General features: G+C 41.9%; 1 protein-coding gene across 3 annotated transcripts in view; it reads right to left on the bottom strand.

Moving 5' to 3' along the window:
• The window catches only part of EXO1 (exonuclease 1), a 129,757-nt gene that overhangs the window by 37,317 nt on the left and 65,404 nt on the right, over positions 1–27,036 (bottom strand). For all 3 annotated transcript variants that reach the window (XM_033937251.1, XM_033937249.1, XM_033937250.1), the window contains exons 8-11: positions 15,456–15,552; positions 13,160–13,388; positions 9,431–9,683; positions 4,794–5,328 (exon numbers count right to left, since the gene is read on the bottom strand). In XM_033937251.1, coding sequence (XP_033793142.1) covers positions 4,794–5,328; positions 9,431–9,683; positions 13,160–13,388; positions 15,456–15,552 — 1,114 coding nt within the window. The remainder of the gene's footprint in view (positions 1–4,793; positions 5,329–9,430; positions 9,684–13,159; positions 13,389–15,455; positions 15,553–27,036) is intronic.

Here is a 27,036-nt window from a genome sequence, read left to right as displayed (position 1 = left end):
TTAGATACCCATCCCCCAATTAGTTTATTAGATTCATTCCCTGTAAGATGTGTCTCTTGCATGAAATAGATATCCGCATTTTGCTTGTGAAGGAAACCTAACATTTTTTTTCTTTTTACTGGGTGATTCAGACCATTGACGTTAATGGAAAAAATTTTAATTGTCATTTAATAATTTGAGTAAAATAAAATATCTTCTTAATAATAAAATTTTGATCAGATATCTGCACTTTTCTTTAATTATTCTAGATTTAATTATTAATTTTCCCCTCTTCCTATTCCCATCCCCCACCCCACCCTCCCTTTTAATTAAAAATTGTGTATACTTGGTAACACGCATCCTAAGTCGATAATAAAGCACTCCATAAGACCTGTTCTTATTGTATTCTATAAATTAAAACATTTGTTATTTAAATGAAATATAATATAATTTAGCCATGTTACACACATATATATATATATATATATATAATATTCAAAGCATATTATATTGTTAATTTATCTAAATTGTTATTTTTGTAATAAATATATATCAATAAATAATCCCTTATTTGTTTTATTTTAAATAATATGGGAATTCAATGATATATAATTAAGTATTTTATGATCAAAAAATTCCCCTCCTATGGAGGAACCCACCGTAAAAGCACATCTCGATTTCACATATATATTTCTTTTACTTTTATGTTAGTTGAATCCAGAAGAGAGAATAATTTCAATACAAACTCATTTCCTTCAAGTATATCTCAGTCCATCTTTATTCTTGATTGTAGTTTTCTATTCCGTTTTGAATTTTCATTTTCTCTTCTTTTCTTCTTTTTCCAATGTATGTAGTTCTTCTCTTTATATGATCAATACGATGCAACAACAAGATCTGTCCATAAGTTCAACGGTTATACAAAAGTCTTTCTTTATAGTTCCGGTGTCTGCTCTGTCCATCACATGTAGTTCCCTCGCTTTGACATCTGGGAATCTGAGTCTTTATTCTCTCCTCTGTATCTAGTGTTATATATGTTCGAGATGCACCCTCACTGCGCATCCCCCCATGGAGGAAGATCTTTACTTTATATTGTATTAAATTAATTAAAATTATAAAATTATAAAGTAGTCTTTCAAATATTTTCTATTTTTCTAAAAATGAAAATCATTTATCTGAAAATTATTAATTAATATTGAATGTTTCCTTATAAATTCATTCTTTAATATTATATTATATTTTCCTTTAATACATTCATATCTTCCTTTAATAAACTTAGTTCATGTTTAAAACATTCACTTATTCCCTTAATAGAAGTTTTTTTTTTTTTTTTTTTGGAATTTTGATTTCATTTGAATTCCATTTTTGAATATCGTTAGTGTAGAATATTTGAATTGATTTGAATATATAGTTTTTCCAAATCAATTTAAAATACCTTTTTATCAAATTAGTTATTTAACTATATTCAGTTATCTATATATAGGAACTAAAATATGATAAACAATTTAAGAAGACATTGGTACTTCCTGGTTTTGAATAAATTTTTCTAATTTCTCTGGATCATTGAAAGATAAAGTTTTGTTTCCAATTGTCACTTTCATAGTAGCAGGGTATACCAATCCAAACTTCGCTCCTAATTCTCTCAGCTTTGGTCTTAAATCCAATAATTTCTTTCTTTTTACAGCTGTATTTTTTGCGAAATCCGGCACTAGATGTATAAAAGCATCCTGATACTTCAAACCTTTATTTTTCTTGGCCAGTTGTAATATTTCTATGGCCTGTTGGTGTCGCAATAGTTTAAAAATAAAAGGTCTTGGTCCTTGCTGGTTTACTGCTCTTTTTAAAGGCACTCTATGTGCTCTTTCTATTTCTATGGGAAATTTCGTTTGCAAAGGAAGTAGCTTGGGAAGTAATTTTTCAATGAAGGTGACAGGATTTCCTAATTCTGCTCCTTCCGGCAAGCCAATCAGACGGATGTTACTTCTTCGTTCACGATTCGAAAAATCTTCCAGGTCTTTAATAAGTATTTCAATTTTTTTCCTGTCTGCTTGGCTATAACAGATTTCCTCTTCAACTGTCAGCATTCTTTCTTCTAAGTTGTTAGATTTCAATTCAAGCACATCCATCTTCTTATTTATATTTGAAACCTCTTCTGTTAAATCGGTAACTTTTTTAGTAATAATAGAAAGCATTTCTTTAATTTCTTTTAACTCTTTCATAACTTCTGTGTCTGTCAGTTTTAAACTGCTCTCCTGCTCCGGTTTTGCCCTTTTGCTACTTCCTGATACAGCGAAGTCGTTTTTATTCTGTTTACCAGTTGCCATCCTTTTTTCTTCTTTATTATTCATAGGACCAGTGAAATTTTAATATTTCTTCCGTTTTCATTCAATTTATTTAATCTTTCAAGGTCTTTTTAATGGAGCTCTTCAATTACACGACTTTCTTCATGCGTGTCCAAGCCACGCCCCCCATCTGCCCTCTTTATTATTAAATTCTTCTCTTCTTTAAGAGCTTTGACCGCTTGTCTTTCTTCTTTTGTTAAATTATTGGCTTGGTATTTGCTGTTGTCATACCATTTCTTTACATCTTTTAAAACACAAGCTTTAAACGCATTCATTTTGAAGAGATCAATGCCTTTATACAATTTTCTATAAAATAATAATGGGTGCACATTTAGTAATAAACATCAATATAAACTAAAGTAAATAGTTAATCATTAGAAAGAGTAGTCTCGTACTAACATGAATAATTAATGAGCTACGTCTTTAAAACACATGCGCAGCGTACTTACTATGCTAGCGCCATTTTCTGCCAAAGAAGTAAGAGCAGAGCTGCCCAGTAAGTCACGTCTGTTTTAAAATATACATTTTATGGGTTTTGTGGTTAAGTTGTAATTTATCACCTTCACGTTTATAATTTCATCTTTTAAATGTTTGCAGCTTATATACGACCCCTGAAGAAGCCGAATCTCCGGCGAAACGGGTCCCGTTGGGCAAAGACAGCTTCTTAAAGATAAGTGCTGTCTTTCAGTTGCAATTTTCACTATAGCACTTTATATTTATATCTACTTCATTTATAGTGCACATAGCATGAACAGATTAAATGTTTGTACCCAATGAATGATATCCTTACACCTGTAACAAGCTGTTATTAAATCACTGGTTGATTCAACAGCACAGGTATCTGAGGGTACTAACTAATACTTCAAACCTATCTTAATGCAAGTCTTTGTTACTGTTGCGATTTTGTCGAGTAACTTGCTTACATTGCTTATTTATTGAGTGAACTCTATAGTGTAGCCACTTCGCTGATTGTCCAGCACATCTTGTTGTAAACCGCCTCAAACTATCATGGCTTTGGCGGTATATAAGAATAAAATTATTATTATTATATTACATTTATTAGCTCTTTTGTGAAGGCAGTTTTCTTAAGCATATTGATTTTGGCAATCCTGAAAACCCATCTGGTAAAGTGTTTCTCCAGGACAAGGTTGAAAAGCACTAACCTATGACACCAATTTGCACTACAAGAATTTTAGAAAGTTTTATTTTTTGTTATAACCAAGAATAAGAAGCCCTAGCTATAATTCACTCTAAAGGAAATTAAGAGCTTTGTGTACAGTAACCTCCATATCTGCCCCCTACTAAATATTTAATGGAATGTTAATACATCAATATCATTTTGTGCCTATGGAAAAAAGTTATCAATAATAATAAAACGCTAGAGCGCGCATGCACTCTTGAAAAATCGTGAGTCCTGGCGCCGTGAGGTGTGCTTCTGTGGCAGTATTCTAATTGACACCTCACGGCGCTTGCAGGGGCTGGAAGCGCGCGACTGTGGAGTTTTGTCAGCGTGGTCGTCTTCAGGAGCATTTGGCTGTTTGTGGACCGGCAGGAGAGTGGCGGCGGCGGTTTAAGCGGCAGCGCTGGCATTTTCTCTCCTGTTAGTGGAGAGTGTCGGTTCCGGGGTGTGCAGCTGCTGTTACAAAGTAAAAAAAAAAAATACGGCTCAGGGAAGTGGAGGGGGAGAGGGAAAGGGGGCTACTTTGGAGGGAGGGGTGTGCTGGGAGGCAGAGTCACTCCTCACATGTGCATGACGCCGAGCCAACAGGTCACTGCCCAGCAGAAGCCCCAACACAGCGCCATCCACAAGGGAATTGCGCACAGGAGCCCCGCCCCAATACAACCCTCCAAGACAAGCAGCACGGAAGGCAGCCCGAGAACACGTGCCGACTCTGCCGAAAAGGCCTGGCGCACAGCTCCACCTGTGTGCCACCACCGCACGCCAACTGAAGAAAACGCCACAGACGCCCGCCCGCAAGGCAGGCTCTCAGGACGACGCCTGCAGCTCCGAGCAGCCAGCGCTCCTGATATGCAGCCCGCCAGGAAGAGGTGCTGTTGGACCGGGGTAGCAAGGAAGAGGGACAGGGGAAGCAGGGAAGAGGTGCTACTGGACCGTGGGAGCAGGGAAGAGGGACAGGGGGAGCAGGGAAGAGGTGCTACTGGGCCGGGGAGCAAGGAAGAGGGACAGGGGGAGCAGGGAAGAGTTGCTACTGGACCGTGGGAGCAGGGAGGAGGGAAGAGGTGCTGCTGGACAGGGAAGTAGAGTAGGGAGGGAAATGCTGCTGGTGAGAAAAGGGGGCTCGGGCTGAAAGGGAACAGATGGGAGAAGGGGGCTGGGGGGGGTAAAATTGGGTTTGGAGCTGGGGCTGAAAATAGGGGACATGTGAGGGAAGGAGGCTTTACTAGCACCCGTTAATGTTAACGGGCTTAAACACTAGTTTTATAATAACACCCAAAGATTATATATATCCTTACTTCTGAGATGGAGTCCTTGCTGGATGACACTGAAGTCCTGGAGTTGTCAAAGCTGTTCTGTGAAAACCCTGTGTCCCCCTGAGATAATGAAGAATGTTCTGTTCCAGACAGAGATGAAGCTTCATTTGTTGACTTGTCACTGTCTCCCTGGCTTCCATTATACACACACAAATTTCTATTGTTCTGAAAACCTAGTGTTAAGTGACTGTTCCTTCTATGAAACTTTTGCAAGGACAATAGGGTAGAAGATTGGTTAGAAGTCCTCAAGGTCTCTTCTTCAAGACTTCCAGACCAATTGAAGAAATGTTTATTTCTTTCTAGGGGGGAATGTGAGATGGTTTTCCTTAAGTTCTCTTCCACAGGTGATGAAAAAACTTGATCATTGCAATCATCACCATTATTTTCCTCTGCAAAATTTAAGAGATCCTTTCTCTCATCAATCTTGGAAATACCCTCATTATCTAATGTAAGCTTTTCAGGTGTCCGTTTGAATGCATTTGGTGCTATAGTTGCATCTGTAGAATCACAAAAGAACCTGGAGAAGCAAGAGACAAATAAATGAAATTTAGTAAAATAAGTCAAATAAAGATACTACAAATTGCGTTGCTCCCTGACAAAAATAATATATAGCTTAGTCCTTATAAATTTAAGTTGATCAAAAGACCTACTCACTGGATCTTACTTTCTGTTCCATTCCAAACATGCAAATTTCTGTCCTTAATGTCAATAATTTCAGAACTAATTTCATCCTCTTTACCTCCCTATGCCTTACCACCTCCTGCTCTCTCCCTCCTTAGCGGGCTACTCTGTCCTACATCATCCCAGTTATCACTTGGTTACACAATTTATTTACATGTTTCCTGGAAGAGGAAATTGAGTAGCAGTACTCTCATGCTGCACCTAGGAGGTTCTATGCTGTATCTAGGAGGTTCTATGCTGCTTTTGACTTGGCACCCTTTTCTCTTGAAAAAGAGTCAAGAGTAATACAGGTCACAAAGAAAAGAAATTAGGGCTCATTAATTTTCCTGCTATCTTCTACTCCAAAGTCTGTTCCTGTCTCTTAATTAATATATATTAGACTGGATAAAGCAGTAGAGAATGACATGGGGACGGAACATGCAGGAACAGGAGCAAGGCCTTTTACCATGCCACAAGAGCGGTATAAAGCCTTGCTACTGCAGTAAAAAAAAAAAAAATTACATCCAAGCATCTCCCCAGCTCCCTTCAAGCCTATTTTACCTTTAGGAGCCACATCATAGAGAAAGATCTTCAGAGGCCTGCTCTGGGGCCTTCCTTTTGCCGATTCCGTGTCCCTCCTTGATGTAACTTCTGGTTTACGAAACCAGAAGTAACATCAAGGAGAGACTTGGCAGAAGGAAGGCCTTGGTGCAGGCCTCGGAACATGGCAGAATATGATCTAACTAGAAAAGATCACTCACTTCCTATACTAGCACTTAGTTTTCCCCCTGTTGGAGTTTCTCTCCGTAAAAGAGGTATGGATGCTGTGACCTCACAGTGCAACGGGACTGGGCTGGCATGACAAAATAGAAGTTGGGCTCTCTCTTCCGCGCCACATAGAACCTTGTCTTGAGGCTTGGTGCTGATCAGAGATCTGCACAGTTGATTTGTTTTTATAGAAACGAGGGAAATAAAAGGCAGAATCTGAATGCCTTCTCAAGCCTTGGAAAGGAAAACATTGGGGAATCACTTGGTGAATGGTTTCATAAATTTATTTAAGCTATAGGACTCTCTCAAGACTGATCTATACTAAGCGCTGGTGCTTTCACTGACATGTATCCTGGTTTAATGCTTTATGACAGGCACGTCTTGTTTCTAGTATCCATGTCCAATCTCTTTATTTTATCTGTAGTGTGCATGTATGTTAGTGAGGCATAGAGTAACGGTGTTCCTCTCCTCAGACAGGTACTGGTGAGCTACGTCATCAAATTTAACTGAATAAATAAATCAAATGATGGGTTGGCAATTAAGCTTAATGGAATATAACCCTGGTCTCAGGTCAGTAGCTAGTTCTTTAAGTTGGGTACCCTGACCAAGGTATAGAAAAATAAGTCTGGTTTTTGAGCTGGGTGTTGGTTGGGACCGGGCTTCCTTTGGTAGGCTGAAGGATAATTTTCCCTGGTTTCAAATCACTTCCCATAGTCTTTTACTTAATCGAAAACAGTCAAGCTGAGACTGATAAAAAATTGATAACTTGGATCGGCCACTCTAGAAACAGGATACTGAGCTAGATAGACCATTGGTCTGACCCAGTATGGCTATTCTTGTGTAAGATTTTTCTCCATGGTATGGCTGAGGCTCCTAAAGGTAAATAGGTGTGAGAGAGCTGGGGAGGAAGGTTTAGAGATGCCGACCTGCGTGGAAGATTGCTGCTGCTGTTATGACCTGTGTGTGTGTGTGTGTGGGGGGGGGAGTGCTGGACCTGCTCTGGGGGGCTGGGGAGAAGGGAGATAGGGGCTGGTGCTGGACCTGGACCTGCAAGGGGAGCATAAAACAAACAGAATATCATTTCTTTTTATATTTTAATAAAATTATTTCAATATAAAATCATAACTATTCAAGGCTTGTGGGGATATGATCAGACAAGAGTTTGGGGGGACTGGGGCCAAGCTCACGGAGACAAACTTTGTTGCCACTTCATTCTCTACAAAGCAATTCACATGTTTACTTTAGGCCAAAGATGATGAGCACATTTTTTGAATCTGACATTTTAATGGTTGCTAAGTAGGATTACATTTTCTTCATACACTACATATGTTTAATTCAATGACTCCCTAATTGTGCTATATTATATCTTTCTGATTATGCCAAACAGAATAGGATTCCTTGCCATTCCACTAACAGCAAGGAATCTAAATACTGTTCAGGCCAATGCTTGTTTTCTAGAATAAAAAGTACCAGTGCTCAAATGCCAAGCAGGGAAAAGGGATAGGAAGGAGGGGAAGGAAAGTTCCAGTACTCAATCACCTGGGCTCAATGGATCTTTAGTTTGACCTAACATGTCACACCTTATGTTCTTATGGTCTTTCAGTTGCAAAATAAAGAGAAATTCATCTGTGCTTTTCAAAATTGACATGGTAAAGTATAACATGCAAACTGTCAAGTCATGATAAAGAACAAATTGCATCTGAGCTGACATCAGATATATAACCAAATTCAGGTTTCAGGTTTATTAAAAATTTGATAATAATCGTCTATAAAAATTTATAGGCGATGTACATGATAAAAACGTGGAGGGGCATAATCGAAAGAAACATTTAAGTCCGTTTTCACCTAAGTCGCAAGTTGTCCAAAGTCAGACACAGCTTAGGACACATTTTCAAAAAATACGCCCAAAATATTATTTCCCGAAAATCGTCTAACTATACGTCTAGCTGTCTGATTGTCCAAGCTGCTAAATCGTCCATCTTTATACCACATTTTCATCCAAATATTTGACCCAAGTCAAAAACACCTAGAATAAGCCCTATTGGACGTGGGGGGTCAGCAAAGTGATGGACTGGACACCCAGACATGGTACCTGAATAGGGGGGTACCTTACAGGGCACTGCTGTGAACTGCACAAAAATGGTGCCCCATAAACATCTCACTATAGCTCCCTTATAGGTCATGGTGAGTCCCCCAAAACGTACTATACCTACCTGTCTACAGCCCTTATGGCTGCAGGAGCCACTTATATGGCAGTACAAAAGAGTTTTGGGGTGCATATGTTTCACCATGAATGTAGTGATTACGGTGGCTTATGGGCCTGGGTCCTCCTCTCCATGGGTTCCTAACCCACCCCAAGACGACTTAAGCCACCTCTGTGCAGCTCTACTAGGCTTTCCTATGGCAGGCTGCCAGGTGCTGATGTTCTGGAGGCAGATATTTAAAGTTGTGATTACGATTTTTATGATGGGGGGTCAGTGATCACTGGGGTAGTGTGTGGGGGTCTGTACTATATGTTTGCAGTGATTATCTGGTCACTTTTATATAGTTTTTTGTGACTTAGACCATGTTTTAAATGGCCTAAGTCACAACGTCCATGCTCCATCTAGGCTGTGTTGTAAAACTTTCAGTTATACATTCAGTACGACTAAGTCTAGCACGGCCCACATCCCACCCAAATCTCGCCCTCGACACTCCTCCTGAATAGCCCTGTTTAGCTCTGGTCGTTCAGCAGCACTGGGAAGGCCTAGGTCGTTTGTAAACATGTCCAAAACCCGTTTTGATTATTGGCATTTGGACGTCTTTCATTTATGATCGTCCAAGTGCCAACTTAGGCCGGTTTTTGGACGTTTTTCTCTTTCGATTATGAGCCCCATAATCATTATATTACAGCTTAAAAATTTTAAACAAACTTGGACAGGGACTAACATGATACAAAAGGAGCAGGGGTTGAACTACATTAGTTATAGGAGAGCAAGATGTAGGGGAAAGTACAATTTGGATTACAGGGGGAAATAAGCATGGCCTCAGAATTCATGTTGTCAAAAACATGCAGATTTCTTTTTGAGTAACCAGGATTTGGCAGTAAAAACAGCAAATGTGATTTTAAGTCAGACTGAAGCAAAGTAGAAAAATTATTGTTTAATATTAGTGATGCTTCAAAGGAAAGGGTAAGGTGAGCAATTACATACCTACTTCTGGTACCTGGGACAATTACAGAACTATTTTCTTGATTTTTCTTTTGTAGGAAGGTTGCAAATTTATTTCTCATTTTGGGCTGGGCACCGGAGTTTTCTCTGCTGAAAGATTTCTCTGAAGAGTGCAGTGCTGCGATTTCAGAAGATGACTTTTGAGGTATCTCATCATCTTTACAGTTCTCTTGCTTTCCTTTCTTAGCACTTGAAAAAGAGTACTGGCTCAGTAAGTCAGCTTCTGAAAGCTCTTCTAAAAAAAAAAAAAAAACCATTAAAAAAACCAAAAGTTATTATTATTGATTATTAAAATTACAGCAAACCGAAGCAAATTACAAAAAAATGATAAAACCAAAATAACATAGAAAAGAATGCCATAGTTTGGATAGGAAAGAATCACACAAATATCAAGCAAACATTCCTATAAATTAGAACAGATTCAATCTGTTAAAATCAAGTCAGTCCCCCAGAACCAATCTGAGTCATGTAATTATTCAGTTTTAGTCTCCAAAAGTAATATAATACAGATTTATTGCTGAAAACTGGTTTCTAAGTTTTTCTATTAAAAATAATTCTTAACTCTTTCTCAAAATATATCAGAATTCAAAGGCTCCTTTCTCTCAAAGACGACTACATTGGGGTAAATATTCAGCTGGCAGCAAGATCACTGATTTTTTTTTTGTCATTGCTGGGTTTTATATCTGATATTCAATACACCAGAACTGAAGGTCTGGATATGGGCAAATATTCAGCCTTCAACCAGATAAGTTAAATCAGCAAATATAGGATTGCTTTATATATAAGAATAAAATTATTATTATTATTATATGGTGCTATATGTCTAGTTCAGTGGTTCTCAACCCTGTCCTGGAGGACCACCAGGCCAATCAGGTTTTCATGTTAGCCCTAATGAATATGCATGGAGCAGATTTGCATGCCTGTCACTTCCATTATATGCAAATCTTTCTCATGCATATTCATTACGGCTAACCTGAAAATCTGATTGGCCTGGTGGTCTTCCAAGACAGGGTTGGGAACCACTGGTCTAGTTAACCTATCCAATTCAATCATTAATCAGATAAATACCAATTCTGCCAGTTGCCATTTTTTTGGTTAAATGAAATGTCATTATTTTTACATTGGCTTCAGCCCTTGAGGATCACTGGAGAAGGAAGTACCTACAGAAGACTTCATTTGCATGCAAGATACTAAGTATGCATTCTCTAGAGTGCATATTTTAGATGCTTTCCTGTCTTAAAACTGGAGTTCTTTGCTATTGCTCTATGATATGTTATGTTTAATATAAATTGTATACTACTATAATCTATTGAAGCCTAGTAGTATGGAAATGTTTAATAAGCTATAGGATAATCCCACACCCAAGAAGATCTCCTGGGAAGTAGCTTGTCAATTACGTGCAGTATAGCTACAATCCAGGGTGGGTTGATATATTTTGAATGACCTGGCCTATCATGGACCACAGGGGAAATATGTACAACAGTCCTTCTCTGGCCACGGTTGTACTAGAGCGTCCATGCCATTGCTTCTGAGTTCGAATCTTCAGCTGAAGAAACAAGAGACTCTTTTGTTGGCTGCTGATGTCATCAGATCAAACGTCAGACACCCCCATCAATGCATAATCCTGTTGAATGCCTTCCTGGACTGTGACCACTCCACCAGGTCCAGGGTCTTTCTGCCCGCCTGTGGTTGATTAGAATGCTCTTGAGGAAAGGGACCACTCTCCCAGATCCAGCATTTGTCTGCTGAGATAATCCACTTGAACATTTCTACTCCCGCTACATGGGTCACTCAGATCGCTTGAAAATGGATCTCTGCCCAGTGTAACAAGAGTTGGGCCTCCTAACGAAGTGGAAGGCCATGTCGATTGACATAGGCCACTGCAGTGGTGCATTCTGAGAAGACTTGGACTGCTTTACCCTCCAGTAAAGCTTCCAGTTGTCATAGGGCTAAACGAATGGTTCTCGGTTCTAGCCTTTGATGGACCATTTCTGCTGAGAGGGAGTCCACTTTCCCTGGACTGGGAGACCCTGGCAATGACCTCCCCAGCTGTACAGGCTGACATCCATCATCAGGATGACCCAGAATCAATCCTGAGGGGTAGCTCCTTCGCCAGGGGCTGTGACTGAGGCCACCATTTCATGCTGCTTCTGGTGGCCATGGTCCAGGGAAGCAAAATCTGGAAGGGGGCCTCGTTGAGGAGATCACCTGGTCAGTAAAGAATCCTGGAGGGTCAAGCCATCTGGTCCTCTCTGTTTCTGCTCTTATTAGATGAAAGTAACCCTAGAGCTCTTGCCCTGAGAACCTAGTTCGATATCTTCTGCTGGAGACACAGAATATTGACAAGTTGTTCAGAGCTATACTCGTCTGCATAGCAGTGATGTCATCACTAAAAACGCTATGGTTTTGTGTCTCCATCTGTGTCAAAGTAGCATAAAACGAAATCCCCAAAAGAAACTGCAGAATTGATCAATTCTGCAGTTTCTCTTTTGGATTTTGTTGTTTGACATTTGGACTTTCTTTGGTGACTAAAGTAGCATAAAATCCACATACCTGGCCTTCATCTTGCAGAATAGAGAAATCCATATACAGATTCTTAAGTTTCATCTCATAGGGCTTTGGAAGTGTGACCACAGAAGGTACCATGTGCGGAGGGGCACTAGGACTGAGGCTAGTACTGGGCTTGCACAGACCCCTCCAAACTCTTGCTGCCCTCAGATGCATAAATGGTAAGGTCAGGTCTAATAGCAGAAATAATAATTAGCATCCCATCCTCTGCCATCCCCAAGCTTGGGACAGAACAGAGGCTCTTGTTGCTACTGTTTTGGATGTTTGAGTGCCCTGCTGACACTCCTCCCAACACCTTTCCCTTCTCTCAGTGCCCACAAGGTGCATCATACATCAGGGGAGCTCAAACTGTCTGTTAAGTCACTGACTAACACAGACTTTGTGTACAGTTATCACCACTCTGTTTTAGCAGTTTGGACTACTACCTTCAGGTAATCTCTAGCAACCTCACAAAGATACAATCCTACAACAGTGGCACAAAACATGACTAGTGGTCCCAACGGGTCCCCTTATCATGCTTTGGAGGCGGGAAAGAGATGTGCTATTGTTTTAGCTCTTAAGGCAGGACACTAGTTTCCCTAAAGCTAGCCCTTTCTTCCTCAATTCTGCCCCACTAGGTAGCCTCTCTGTACTTATAAGATGACTCACCTTACAATAATGCCAATTTTGTTTTAATACTATTGACAAATATGTCTTTAGAGTTTAATATAGTAAACACAAAACTTTTTCACCTGTAGGAAATAGTAATTTACCACTATATATAGTAACTGTAAAGTGTACAGCATAAAAAATATTTGTCTAATACATTGTCTTGCAAACTATTTCCAGTTGCGGCACACTAAACAGGTGGCCGTGGCTCAATGGCACCAAAAAGTGTGCAGATGTCGATGTGATCATCATGTCAACGTCTGCGCGAAGACCCTGCAGATGGGGCCTTCAGCTTGCAGGGGGGAGGGGGGACAACAGGAGAGGCGCGGAAAGCAGTAGAGGCGCCGGGGAGGAGAGGCACCGGCTGACTGTCTACAGGACGTGCCTCTCTCCCGGTGCCGGTGACTCTCCTCCTCGCCGGTGTCTCACGGTACACTCTGAATCTCACCACAGCACACAATTTGCGATTTACTGGTCTAATATGAAGGTATTTACCATCTCTTGGCCTTTTGACTACTGGTGTCTTGTGCAGAAGTTTCAATACTTTAGTGCTGATGATTTTTTCCATGCCTTTTGTACAGGGTTTTCTTACAGATTCCACTGACATCACAGGACTGCACAGATTAGTGTTAGGTCTGTAATTTCTGTTCCAAATGCTATTGGAATTAGACATCTTCTGATTAATAATGCTGTCATTCCATTTACAGCTTCTTGACTGAGAGGGCTGAAAAGAAAAAAAAATCTTAAAAATTTAAGGTGGGAAGGGGAGAAAAGAACTTCTCCCCCCTCAAAAAAAAAAGTTGACTTTTAATAACTTTAATTAACCAACAACCAAACAAAAGCACAAAGTTTATTCTTCATTTGCATTTATGCATGTCATAACTCAGGGCCACATGCATAAGAATCGAATCCACAAAAGGTAATATTTGCATATCATAGGGAATATTAAAACCAGTTTGTGGTTACAAAGTAAGCCAGTTAAAGCAGTGTAAAGCAAACAAGGATTTTATTTGTACTATTTTGTTTCATTATAAAAAAAACCAATCTTGCTTTTTTAGACCTGCCCTCGGTACTACTTCTTTTCTGGGTTAATTTTTAAATGTTTATTCTCCATGGGTAAATACCTAGTTTCTACAGAAATCCCATTGCCTGGGGCAATGACTAATAAATTACATGAAATCATTTGCTCTAGATTGGTCCTCCTCAACCAGGATGCCCAATTCCAGCTGCCGCATCCCCCGGCAGAAGGAGTGCCCAATTACTCCTGCCGCCACCCCCTATGAAATCCCCCATCAGGAGGGATGCCCACTCCCTCCTACATCTGTGGCCCCATCATCCCCCGAATTTCCCACATACCTTTATCTGATGGCCGGCAAGAGGGATGCACACTCCCTCCTGCTGACAGGCCCGCCACTGCAAAATGACGGGCCTTCCCCTTCCCGGTGCATTCTGGGATACACCAGAGAGGGACCTAAGGCCTTGATTGGCGAGGGGCCTTAGGCACCTGGGCCAATCAGAGTCCTAGGCCTCCTTCCCAGGGCATCCTGGGATGCACTGGGAGTGGCCTAAGACTCCAATTGGCCCAGGTGCCTATGTTTTTATCATTTTATATTGCGGTTTAATTCAAACCCTATGAACCCTGGACCCCTGAGGAAGGCATGTTTACTGAAACACGGACCGTGTCGGGCCCTTAAGTTTGTTTGAAGGGTGGTAACACTGACCGCATTTATATCTGATATAATAAACAGCCTGCATCTCGTACATTTTGTCTACAGTTCTTTTTGGTTTTGAATTATTTTCACTGCAGTTTCTGTTGGATTCTTTTGTTTCCTTCCTTTTTTAAAATTACATTTTAACAGTATATGCAATGCTGGTATTGTAGGTTTTTATTTTTCTTCTCATATTTCCTATGAGTCTGACTCCCTTCAAATTCATACCACAAACTGTTGCCCTTGAGATTTTTCTCCCGTAGAAAAATGTAACCTTTCTGTAATTTATTAAAAGTTCTATGAATACCTGAATGCTTTCCCCTCAATAATCCCATGCTGGGTGAAATAAGACTGCCATTCTAATGGCCACTGTCCAAATCCCATATAGCACGAGAAATTACCAGTAACAGACCTATGTTTGCACTGAGTTTTGTTAAAGACTTTTCAACCTGGATGGAGTAACAGGTACAACTCTGCTTGCTTTGTGAGGCAAACTAGAAAGACAATACAGGTCTTTTTATCTGTCATCATTTAATGTGTTTTTATCGGGCTCTGATGATTTGCTGTTATTTGGCTTATTGAACTATTGTCACTACTTCTAGTTAATGATTTGCTTCAGTTCCTCTAACTCATTACCTTCAAAGAACAATTCTGTTGTGAATATCTGCCATTATACTAGTGATGTTTTCAAGGATGTAAATACTTGTAAAAAAATTTTTTTGAGTAAAATAATGTATTTGCAGAAAACAGAAACTAAATGGACAGAAATAACCGACATCATCACAGTAAGGGTTTAATAAACCAGTATTTTAGACAGTATAAGGAAGGGATCTCCGTAGCCTTCAATGTTTTCATATTAAAATATTTATTAGGTTATCAAAAAATATCACTTCTACCCCAGCTACTTCCTTTCTTTCCTAATTGTATTTCCAACAAACATGCTTACCTTTCCACTTCTGGTAGGATCTTTCAGAAATTCTTGATCAGCCCAAGCTGTCGGTGCTTAATGTTGAAAGAATTTTAAATGAGACAGGGATCTTCCTACTAATAACTTTTTCTTAAGTAAATACAAGCAAAGTTACCTGTGAAATATCTGGATTGAAGTTATCAATTTGTTCCATTGTATTGATGTCTATATTTCCAAGTGCAATTTGCAAAGCGATGTTATGGCCTATATTTCTAGAATTCAAAGTTAATGGAAAAATACTTAGAAATATCAAGTAGGCAGTATGTAAAGTTCTATTTGATTTATTCTGACACTTAATATAGTTCAACAACCTACTGAAGAGCAAAAGGGCAATTTTCAATAGCCGTGTATCCATGCAGGTGAAAGAAACAATGTTTTAGAACGTGTATACATTTACAGTGGTACCTTGGTTTACAAGCATAATTCGTTCCAGAAGCATGCTTGTAAACCAAAATACACGTATATCAAAGCGAGTTTCCCTATAGGAACTAAGGGAAACTCGCTTGATTAGTTACCACCCACCCCCATCCCCAGAGGCCAGCGGCGCTGCTCACACCCCCCCAAGAACCGGCATTGCTCCCCCCGCTAATGAAGGGCCCCCCCCGCGTGATCCGCCATCCCCCCGCTCGTGGGCCCCCCCCCCCGCGAACTGGCACCCTCCTCCCTGCGATCTGGCACCCTCCGCTCGCGTCGCACCCCTTCCCCGCCGCGATCCGGCATCCCACCCAATCACATTTCTTACCCCACATTTGGCACCGGCACCAACGCACAGGATATGCTGGTGCCGGTGCCCGAAGATCTGCCTCCTTCGCGCTGGGCCTTGAGCATCTGCGCAGGCTCAAGGCCTTCGTGTTCCCATTCTCTCCGAGAATCTCGGAACCCGAAGGCCTTGAGCATGCGCAGATGCTCAAGGCCCAGCGCGAAGGAGGCAGATCTTCGGGCACCGGCATGTCCTGTGCATTGGTGCTGGTCAGTGGCGTACTAAGGGGGGGGGGGGTGCGGTCCGGTCCGCCCCAGGTGCCTGCTCCAAGGGGGTGCACAGCTGGCCAGATCTGGAAACCTCCCACGCTGCTTCAACCGGCACTTCAGCGCGGCTGCCGTACTTAGAGCAGAGTCGGCAGCCGCGCTGAAGTGAAGAAGGTCCCGCTATGACTGCGCCGTTTCCCTATGTTTCGGAAGAGGTAAGTGACATCAGGGGGTGGGGGTGGGTAGACCGGCAGCCGCAGTCATCGCGGGATCTTGCCGCAAATAACTGCGTCTGCCAGCCCCCTCCGACGTCACTTACCTCTTCCATCGGAGCAGCAGCAGTCATCGCAGGATCTTTGGGATGGAGAAAGAAAGGTCAGGGTGGCATGAAAGGGTGTGGAGGGTGACAAAGGGGGGTCAGGGTGCTATGGAATCATGTTGAAGGGTGACAAAGGGGGGTCAGGGTGCAATGGAGTCATGCTGAAGGGTGACAAAGGAAGGTCAGGGTGGTAGGGAATCATGCTGAAGGGTAACAAAGGGGGGTCAGGATGCTATGGAATTATGCTGAAGGGTGTCAAAGGGGGGTCAGGGTGCTATGGAATCCTGAAGGGTGACAAAGGGGGGTCAGGGTGCTATGGAGTCATGCTGAAGGGTGACAAAGGGGGGTCAGGGTGCTATGGAATCATGGTGAAGGGTGACAAAGGGGGTCAGGGTGGTATGAAATCATGGTGAAGGGTAAGAAAGGGGGTCAGGGTGGTATGGAATCATGGTGAAGGGTGACAAAGGGGGGTCAGGGTGCTATGGAATCATGCTTGAAGGGTGACAAAGGGGGGTCAGGGTGCTATGGAATCATGCTGAAGGGTGACAAAGGGGGGTCAGGGTGCTATGGAATCATGCTGAAGGGTGACAAAGGGGGGTCAGGGTGCTATGGAATCATGCTGAAGGGTGACAAAGGGGGGTCAGGGTGGTAGGGAATCATGCTGAAGGGTGACAAAGGGGGGTCAGGGTGGTATGGAGTCATGCTGAAGGGCGACAAAGGGGGGTCAGGGAGCTATGGAATCATGCTGAAGGGTGACAAAGGGGGTCAGGGTGCTATGGAGTCATGCTGAAGGGTGACAAAGGGGGGTCAGGGTGGTAGGGAATCATGCTGAAGGGTGACAAAGGGGTGTCAGGGTGGTAGGGAATCATGCTGAAGGGTGACAAAGGGGGGTCAGGGTGGTATGGAGTCATGCTGAAGGGCGACAAAGGGGGGTCAGGGAGCTATGGAATCATGCTGAAGGGTGACAAAGGGGGTCAGGGTGCTATAGAGTCATGCTGAAGGGTGACAAAGGGGGGTCAGGGTGCTATGGAATCATGGTGAAGGGTAAGAAAGGGGGTCAGGGTGGTATGGAATCATGGTGAAGGGTAACAAAGGGGGTCAGGGTGGTATGAAATCATGGTGAAGGATAAGAAAGGGGGTCAGGGTGGTATGGAAGCGTGGTGGAGGGAGAGAAAGGGGCAGATGCTGATGGAATTGCAGGGAAAGAGACATAAGGGGGAATGATACTGCATGGAATTGGGTTGTAGGGATAGAAAGGGGGCAGATGTTGATGGAATTGCAGGGAAAGAGACATAAGGGGGAATGATACTGCATGGAATTGAGTTGTAGGGATAGAAAGGGGGCAGATGCTGATGGAAGTGGTGGGAAAGAGAGAGAAGGGGCAGATGATGGAAGTGGAGAGAAGGGGCAGATGATGGAAGCGGGGAGAAAGAAGAGGGCAGATGATGGAAGGAGGGGGGAAGAGAGAAGGGGCAGATGATGGAAGTGGAGAGAAGGGGCAAATGATGGAAGTGGGGAGAGAGAAGAGGGCAGATGATGAAAGGAGGGGATAAATAAAAGGAGGGCACATGATGGGGGAAAAGGATTGAGTTAGGGAAATACTGGAGGGGGTGAGGGAAAGAGGTGGGGGTCTGTAGGTAGACAGTAAAAAAGGAAATTGATGAGGGTAGTAAGAACATAATCTAGATGGATGCAGAAAATAAATTGAAAAAGGAAAATAAGGGAAGAAAGGGATTGCAGAAGAGAGGTGTGGGAGAGAGAAGGAGAAGAAAGAGATGCCAGACCAATGGGGGTGAAAGGAGAGATGGAAGGGGGAGGCATACAGTTTCTGGAAGGGGCATCGAAAGAGAGAAGATGCCATATAGGGGCAGAGAGATGGCAGACAGTAGATGGAAGGAAGAGAGTAACAAGAAGATGAAGAAAGCAGAAACCAGAGAAGACAAAGGTAGAAAAAATTTTCTATTTATTTATTGCCTTAGGAGATATGTGTCACTGTTTCTGTGGTGTTGCATTGTATGCAGAGTCCAGCTTCTTGCTGGTTCGATTTAACCTTTATATATGTATTTCTATTTTATCCCCCTTTTACAAAACTGTGGAGCGTTTTTAGCGCCAGCCGGTGTGGTAGCAGCTCTGATGCTCAGAATTCTGAGCATCCACACTACAGTTTTGTAAAAGAGGGAGGGGTTAGTTTGTGATGACATATTCCATACTAGGCGAAGGTGTTTTCTGTGTTCTGTGTGTTCGAAAGACATGGTTTTCTGTTAGGATTCCAATGCAGGTGATAGAGGCACACAGCGTCCCAGACTTCAAGAATAAATGGGATACCTATGTAGGATCACTACGAGGGTCAGCCAAAGGATAGGATCACTAGGGTATAGACTTGAAAGAGCAGGTAAGTAGAATGGCATTATTACTATTCTACTTGAAGGGGACATTAGACTTAAAGGGGAGGGTCGATGGTGTGGGCAGACTTGATGGGCTGTAGCCCTTATCTGCCGTCATCTTTCTATGTTTCTATGTTTCTATGGTGTAGGATTGATCTGTACTAGTCTGGCTTGTTTAGTTGTACAATGGGTGTATTGATGTTGTACTGCTCACTGCATATGTAAGATGCTGCCTTTTCCTAGGTACTCTTGTGTGACGTGTGGCTTGTTACTAAAAATCATGTTTTTCGTACAGATGGGGGGGGGGTGCCAAAAAATGATGGGCCCCAGATGTCACATATGCTAGGTACGCCACTGGTGCCGGTGCCAAATGGGGGGTAAGAAATTGACTTACAATCTAAAGTGTTTGTACCTGAAGCAAGGGAAGATAAAGTAACTTGCCCAGGATCACAAGCAGTTGCAGTGATTGAACCCAATTCCCCTGGTTCCCAGCCCATACCTTGGGATATACCAAGCCAATCTGGTTTTCAAGATTCAGTATCTACAATGACTATGTATGCAAATCTGTCTCATGCAATGAAGGAAGTGCATGCAAATTTATCGAATTGTAGGTATCCTGAAAACCTGAATGGCTTAGTGTCTCCCCAGGATGGAGAAACCTGATCTAAGTTACATTCCCATACTGATTAGTGATCGTTTGGAATGTTTTGATTTCTTACATGAGTCTCAATCAGGATTTGAAAAAGGCTGCAGTACTGAGAATGTTCTAGGACCATTAGTGTCAAAAAGTTAGAATTTTGATCTGTTTTGATAAACCAATATTTTTGATTCAATTTAACATGTTAAGTGCATTCAGTTTAGTCAACCATAACATCCTATTGAACTTACTTTGCTATTATGGGATAGGTTATTCGGTTAAAAATTGGTTTCTAAGTTTTTGAAGAATTGATCATATCAGGTTAAAATGAAACAGATATATTCTTCTTTCTGGGTTTCTGGTTGTGGAGCTCCCCAGGGATCTCCAATTTCACCATTATTATTTAAAGTTTTAGTGGTCCCATTGGGAAAAAGACTAAATTATAGAGATTAGGCTCTTACCTTGCTAATATCTTTTCTAGTAGATAGGTGTGTCATTCTGGATGGACGGGTAATATCCCACTGATCGTGAGCTGTACAGAAGGATTCCACTCCAGCTTTTGAATCCCTCCTACTTCACCAGAGTATCTGCTGCCTCCTACAGTTTGTTCCAAAGCAGATGATAGCCCTTTTAGAAACACCTGTGAAGGAGAGAGGTACAGAGAAACTCCCTGAAGAACAATTCTGTTCTTCTGTGCTCTGAAAACACAATCAACATGATAAACGCTGCCACTGAGCAAATAAAATATTAATATAAATATGATAAAATATGCAGCTCAAATAATACCCCAGAACACTATAGCAAAGTCTATTCTGCATACCCGTATGGTCTGACTGGTATCCAAATTTCAGGCTGGATACAAACTTTCTGACTGAGACAGTGGGCAGGTGCAGGACACAAATGACAGGGCGGGGGTCCAGAATGACACACCTATCTACTGGAAAAGATATTAGCAAAGTAAGAACCTAATCTCCTTTTCTAGTGCAATAGGTGTTTAATTCTGGACGGACAGAACATACAAAAGCAGTCCCAAAAATCTAGGGTGGGACTACTGTGCGGAGTCCTCCCTTGCCACTACATCCACTCTGTAAAACTTGGAAAATATATGTAGAGTGGACCAAGCTGCTGTCCTACAGATCTCCTTGGGGAAGACCGCCCGCGCTTCTGCCCATTAAACCATGCTTTTAGTTGAATGCACCTTAATGGAAACAGGCGACTGATGAAATGGCCTTACAGATCCATCTGGAAATAGTAGCCTTGGAAGCCAGTGCATCGCACCTAGCTGGATTTGTCAACATGAAGAGATGGTCAGAGAGCAAGATCTCATTGGTGACCTCCAAATACCAGAGAAGCAATCTTCTAACATTCAACTTCTTCAGAATCCAGTCCTTCTTTCTGGAACCTGTGGATTGGAACGCTGGTAGGCTGACTTCCTGATTGACATAGAATGCTAAAACAACCTTAGGCAAAAAAGATAAGACAGTGTGTAAAGAAACATTAGCTACAGTGAATTTAAGGAAATGTTCTCTCTGATGTAATGGCCACAAAAAAAAAAAGTTTTTAGAGACAGGTCCATCAAAGATGTTTTCTTAAGTGGCTCATATGGAGCCTGACCGAGACCCTGCAAAACCATGTTAAGGTCCCATGAAAGGAATGGAGGTTATACCGGGGACTTGAGACTCAAGTGTTCCCTTTAAGAATCTTGCTATGGTCGAATGAGACGCCAATGTAGCTTTTTGGTCATGAGCCCTAAAACAAGAGAGTCCCACTACTTGGACTCAGAGGGATACCACTGTAAATCCCTTGCCAAGGCCAGCCTGAAGGAAGGCTAATACCACAGAGACAGGAGCAGAGAAAGGTTCTTCTTTTTTCTTAACACACCAGTGCTGGGAAGTTTTCCTTACCTTAGCATAGGCAGCGACCACTGACGGCTTTCTGGAGCGGAGCAGAGTAGCAATGACATAACATAACAAATTTATTTGTATACTGCAATACCTTGCAGATCTAAGTGGTTTACAACAAAATTAGAATAAACAAACAATACATGATATATAAATTATAACAATTTAACAAATAGGTACATTTTCAAATTATTTGTTAAATTTTTATAATAATTAACCGAGTCAACATGGCTTCTGTAAGGGTAGGTCATGCCTCACAAACTTATTGTACTTCTTTGAGGGAGTGAACAGCCAGGTGGATAAAGGGGAATCTATAGACATCATTTACCTTGACTTCCAAAAAGCCTTCGACAAGGTGCCACACGAGAGACTGCTTAAAAAGATATGGAACCACGGGGTACAAGGGGAGGTCCACCGATGGATCAAAAACTGGCTGGCAAACAGGAAGCAGAGGGTTGGCGTAAAGGGCCACTACTCAGACTGGAAAGGGGTCACGAGCGGAGTTCCGCAGGGGTCGGTGCTGGGACCACTCTTGTTCAATATCTACATAAATGACCTAGAGGCGGGAACTAAGTGTGAAGTCATTAAATTTGCAGATGACACCAAACTATACAGCAGGGCTCAAACCAAGGAAGACTGCGAGGATCTCCAAAAGGATCTAACGCAGCTGGAAAAGTGGGCCGAAAAGTGGCAGATGAGCTTCAACGTGGGGAAATGCAAAGTCATGCACGTGGGGAAAAAGAACCCGATGTTCACATACAAAATGGGGGGAACACCACTAGGGGTTAGTAACCTGGAGAGAGACCTGGGAGTGATGGTAGATGCAACACTGAAGGCATCGGCGCAATGCGCCACAGCCTCTAGGAAAGCAAACAGAATGCTGGGTATCATTAAGAAGGGTATTACGACCAGGACGAAGGAAGTCATCATGCCGCTGTATCGTGCAATGGTACGGCCGCATCTGGAGTACTGTGTCCAGTACTGGTCGCCGTACCTCAAGAAAGACATGGCGGTACTTGAGGGAGTACAGAGAAGAGCAACCAAACTGATAAAGGGAATGGAAAATCTCCCATATTCTGACAGATTGAAGCAGTTGGGACTTTTCTCCCTGGAAAAGCGAAGACTTAGAGGAGACATGATAGAAACCTTCAAGATCCTGAAGGGCATAGAAAAAGTAGACAGGGACAGATTTTTTAAATTAAGGGGCACCACAAGTACAAGGGGGCACTTGGAGAAATTGAAAGGGGACAGGTTTAGAACAAACGCTAGGAAGTTCTTTTTCACTCAGAGGGTAGTGGACACATGGAACGCGCTTCCAGAGGCTGTTGTAGACAAGAAAACATTAAATGGTTTCAAAGAAGGTTTGGATAGATTCCTAGAAGAAAAAGGGATTGGGGGGTATAGATAGGTATAGACCATTGCTCAGGCAATGGGCCTGATGGGCCGCCGCAGGAGCGGACCGCTGAGCAGGATGGACCTATGGTCTGCCTCAGCGGAGGCAACTTCTTATGTTCTTATGTTCTTATTACTACCTCTGAGTATCCCTTGCATGCCATGCCGTAAGAGCAAAGGGATCCAGATTTTCTATGACTACTGGTCCTAAGAAAGGAGGTCCTGCTGCACTTGTAGTCTGAGACTGGGACCTGTCTGAAGACGAAGATCTACATAATCTGGTATGTGTGGCCAATCTGGAGTCAAGGGAAATTCTTTTCCTCAATGGCTTGCAATCCTGTGGAGGATCCTCTCTATCATGGGCCACGGCAAACATGTAAAGGACCAGAGCTTCTAGGCTCAGTCTTCAACTGAAGAAGCTGTCTGCTTTCTTGTTCTATACTATTGCCATAAGGTCGAACGTTGGGCGACCCCAGCGCTGAGCAATGGTTCAGAAGGCTGGTGCCGACAGCATCTACTCTCCAGGATCCAGAGTCTGTCTGCTGAGGAAATCAGCTTAGACATTATCCACTTCCACTACGTGCGCTGTTGAGAGAGCCTGAAGATGAAGCTCCGCCCACTGGAAAAGCAAGCGTTCAGGTATGGATGAACCTGCAAGATGCCTGCCACCACTACCATCACCTTGGTGAAGGTGCAAGGTGCTGTAGCCAGCCCAAAGGGAAGGGCCGAAAACTGGTAATGGTTCTTCAGAACACGCAACCTCAGGTATTTTCTGTGGTCCAAAAATATGGGAATGTGCAAATGGGCCTCTGTCAGATTCAAGGAGGCAAGAAACTCCCTCCACGCAACCACCGCTATGACAGATTGAACTGTTTCCATGTGAAAGCGCAGAACTTTTGAGCGCTGCATTGATGTGGGTAAGATCCAGAATGAGTGTCCATCGTCTGAGCCTTTCTTTGGCAAGATGAAATATATGGAGTATCTACAGACATTCACTTTAGCACACTTAAATATCACTCTTACTAGTCCAACTATACTGGCTACCTATGGAAGCAAAATTGATATTCAAAATTTGTGCAAGGATATTTTTGATATTGCATTGGCTAGGCCCTGGCATATGGCAGGCTCAGTCAACATCTTGACAGACAAACAAGACAAAACCAATATGGATTTAGTCAAGGGAAATCTTGCCTATCAATCTACTACATTTCTTCGAAGGGTGAACATACATATGGACAAAGGTGAGCCGGTCAATATTGTATATCTGGATTTTCAAAAGGCATTTGACAAAGAACCTCATGAAAGACTTCTGAGGAAATTACCTCCTATCCTATGACTTTCTGTTGTGGATTAAGAACTGGTTAAAACAGGGGTCCCCAACCCCTGGGCCGCTAGTCTGACGAGAGATCATCCCTCAGCAGATCCTTGCTGACCGCCGACCTCTGTTCTGAAAAGCAGCAGCAGTACCAGCACTGACCAGGCTGCTTCGCTGCCTTCTTCAGGGCCTTCCCTCTGCTGCCGGGTCACTGATGACATTATTAGTGATGCGGAAACAGAGGGAAGATCCTGGCGGGGAAGGCAGTGAAGCAGCCTGTTCAGTGTTGCTGCTGCTTTTCAGAATGGAGGTATGTCGAGGCCTCGCAGACGGAGGGTCATTAGGGTTCTGCTGCATGTGGGGGATGGGAGGGAAAGATAGAAAGGTGTACATGGGGATAGGTTGGCGGGGTCGTCATGGTTCTGCTGCACGATTCTTTTTTATCTCTGATGCACTCCCCGGATTTCCAGACGGGTAGGGATGGGGGTCTTTTTCGCAAGTGGAGCAGACTGGGTTTACAGTATTTTGGGCAATTTTTAGGGGGGGATAGAATTTGGGAGTTTGTTGAGATTAGGGAGCAATTTCAGCTGTCTTCTGGAGAAATTTTCCCCTACCTCCAAGTTAAGGATTTTTTACAACATTAAGCGGACTGTTTCATTCCTTCCAGAAAGACCTGTTTGAGGAGCTCTTGGGGGCACCGGTGCTACGGGGGTGTATGGAAGGGAGAGATGGAAAGGTACTGTGCAGGGAGATGGGTTGGCAGAGTCAGCGGGGTTCTGCTGCACTTGGGGGATGGGAGGGAGAGATGGAAAGGTGCGCAGGGGGATGGGCTGACAGGATCGTCAGCTGCCTATGGAGGATGGGAGAGAGAAATGGAAAGGTACGCAGGGGGATGGGTTGGTGGGGTTGTTGGGGTTCTTCTGCATGCGTGTCACTGTCTTCCATAGTCCCCAGATGGGATTGTTTGGTTGAAGGAAAACAAGCTCAGGGCTCCCACTGATTCTGCATTATGGTAAGTTGTATAATTTCTATTATGATATTATAGCTTAATAATAATAGAAATGTAATGTATATTGTGTATCAAACTGCCCTATGAACCCGCCCTGAATCCTTCCCTCCCCCAGACCCTGGGGATCACTGGGTTAAAAAATAGAAAACAGAGAACAGGGTTAAATTGTCAATATCCTTAATGAATGGGGTAAATAGTGATGTTCCCCAGAGGTCTGTGCTGGGACTGCTGGGTTTTAAAAAAATATGTATTAATGATCTAAAGATGAGAATAACTAGTGAATTTGCTGATGACAAAGTTGTTCAATTACAAGAGAGTTGTGAAAAATTGCAAGAGAACTTTGCAGGATTGGGCATTAAAATGGCAGATGATGTTTAATGTGAGCAAGTGAAAAGTAATGTATGTAGGGAAAATGGAACTCGAACTATAATCTTTATTCATTTTCTTTTGTTACAACAAGTGTTTCATATAAACTTATTAGATACTTAAATATATACACTTGATATACATACTTATCATCTTCAAGTTTAACATTTTTTTAGAAAATTAATTTTATACAAGTTTTATAATATTATGCAGTAAATCTAGATTTATATAATTTCTTTTGAATGTAGTATTCCCCCTCCCTCCCTCCCTCCCATTCAATCAATAATATTTCAAAACAACTTTATTGTAAATTCATTCAACATTGATATAGTGTGTAAATCAGAAATAAAATCCCATCTCATTTCCCTCTAATCAATTTTTATCTTGGGAAAAGTTAATCATTCATTATAAAATTCTGTTAATGGTCTCCATATCTTTTGAAATTTATTAATATATCCTTTTTGTGTTGCTATGGTAAGTTCCATTTTATATATATGACAAACAGAATTCCACCAGAAAGTGTAATTTAATCTGTCATGATTTTTCCAATTCAATGTGATTTGTTGTACTGCTATTCCAGTTAAAATGTATAATAATTTGTTATTATTTGACTTTTTGTTCTCATTGTTGTTCCAAATAATATAGTATCATATGTCAAGGCTACTGGGTTTTCTAACATCCTATTAATTTGAGGCCAAATTGATTTCCAGAATGTTAAGATGAATGGACAAAAGAATAGAAGATGGTCTAATGTCCCAATTTCAATATGACAGTGCCAGCATCTATTAGATTTAGAGCTATCAATTCTATGTAAACGTGTAGGGGTCCATAAAGCTCTATGTAAAAGAAAAAACCAAGTTTGTCTCATAGATGCTGACAACGTACATTTTAACCTCCAAGACCAAAGTCGTGGCCATTGAGATGCACTAATTTGGTGCTTTATCTCAATGCTCCAAATGTCTCTAAGACCATTTTTTGGTTTTTTATTTATATATCCAGATATTAATTTATACCACTGTGCAGCTTCATGTCCTATTGAATTTATCTGGAAACACAAGAATTCCAAGCTGTGATAATTAGTAAGATTTTTCCATTCAGGGAACCCTTCTTGAATGGATTGCTTCAATTGCAACCATCTAAAATATTGTGTTTTATTAAGATCAAATTTATGTTGCAATTGTGAAAACTCCAGCATTTTACCATTTTTTATTATATCGTCTAGAATACGAATACCTGCTGTCATCCAGTTTTTCCAGATTATTTTGAAACCGCCTATTTTGATCTTGGGGTTTAACCAAATTGTTTGAGTTGTTGATTTACTAATTGGAATAGGAGTTAGATTACTTATATATCTTAAAGTTTTCCATGTATCCATGAATATTTTATGTTCTTTGTATAGCCTTGGCA

The sequence above is a fragment of the Geotrypetes seraphini genome, chromosome 3 (genome assembly GCF_902459505.1).
Source record: "Geotrypetes seraphini chromosome 3, aGeoSer1.1, whole genome shotgun sequence".
Classification (NCBI taxonomy): Eukaryota; Metazoa; Chordata; class Amphibia; order Gymnophiona; family Dermophiidae; genus Geotrypetes; species Geotrypetes seraphini.
The sequence above is the reverse complement of the archived record's forward strand: the minus strand, read 5'-3'. Positions and strand labels throughout refer to the sequence as shown.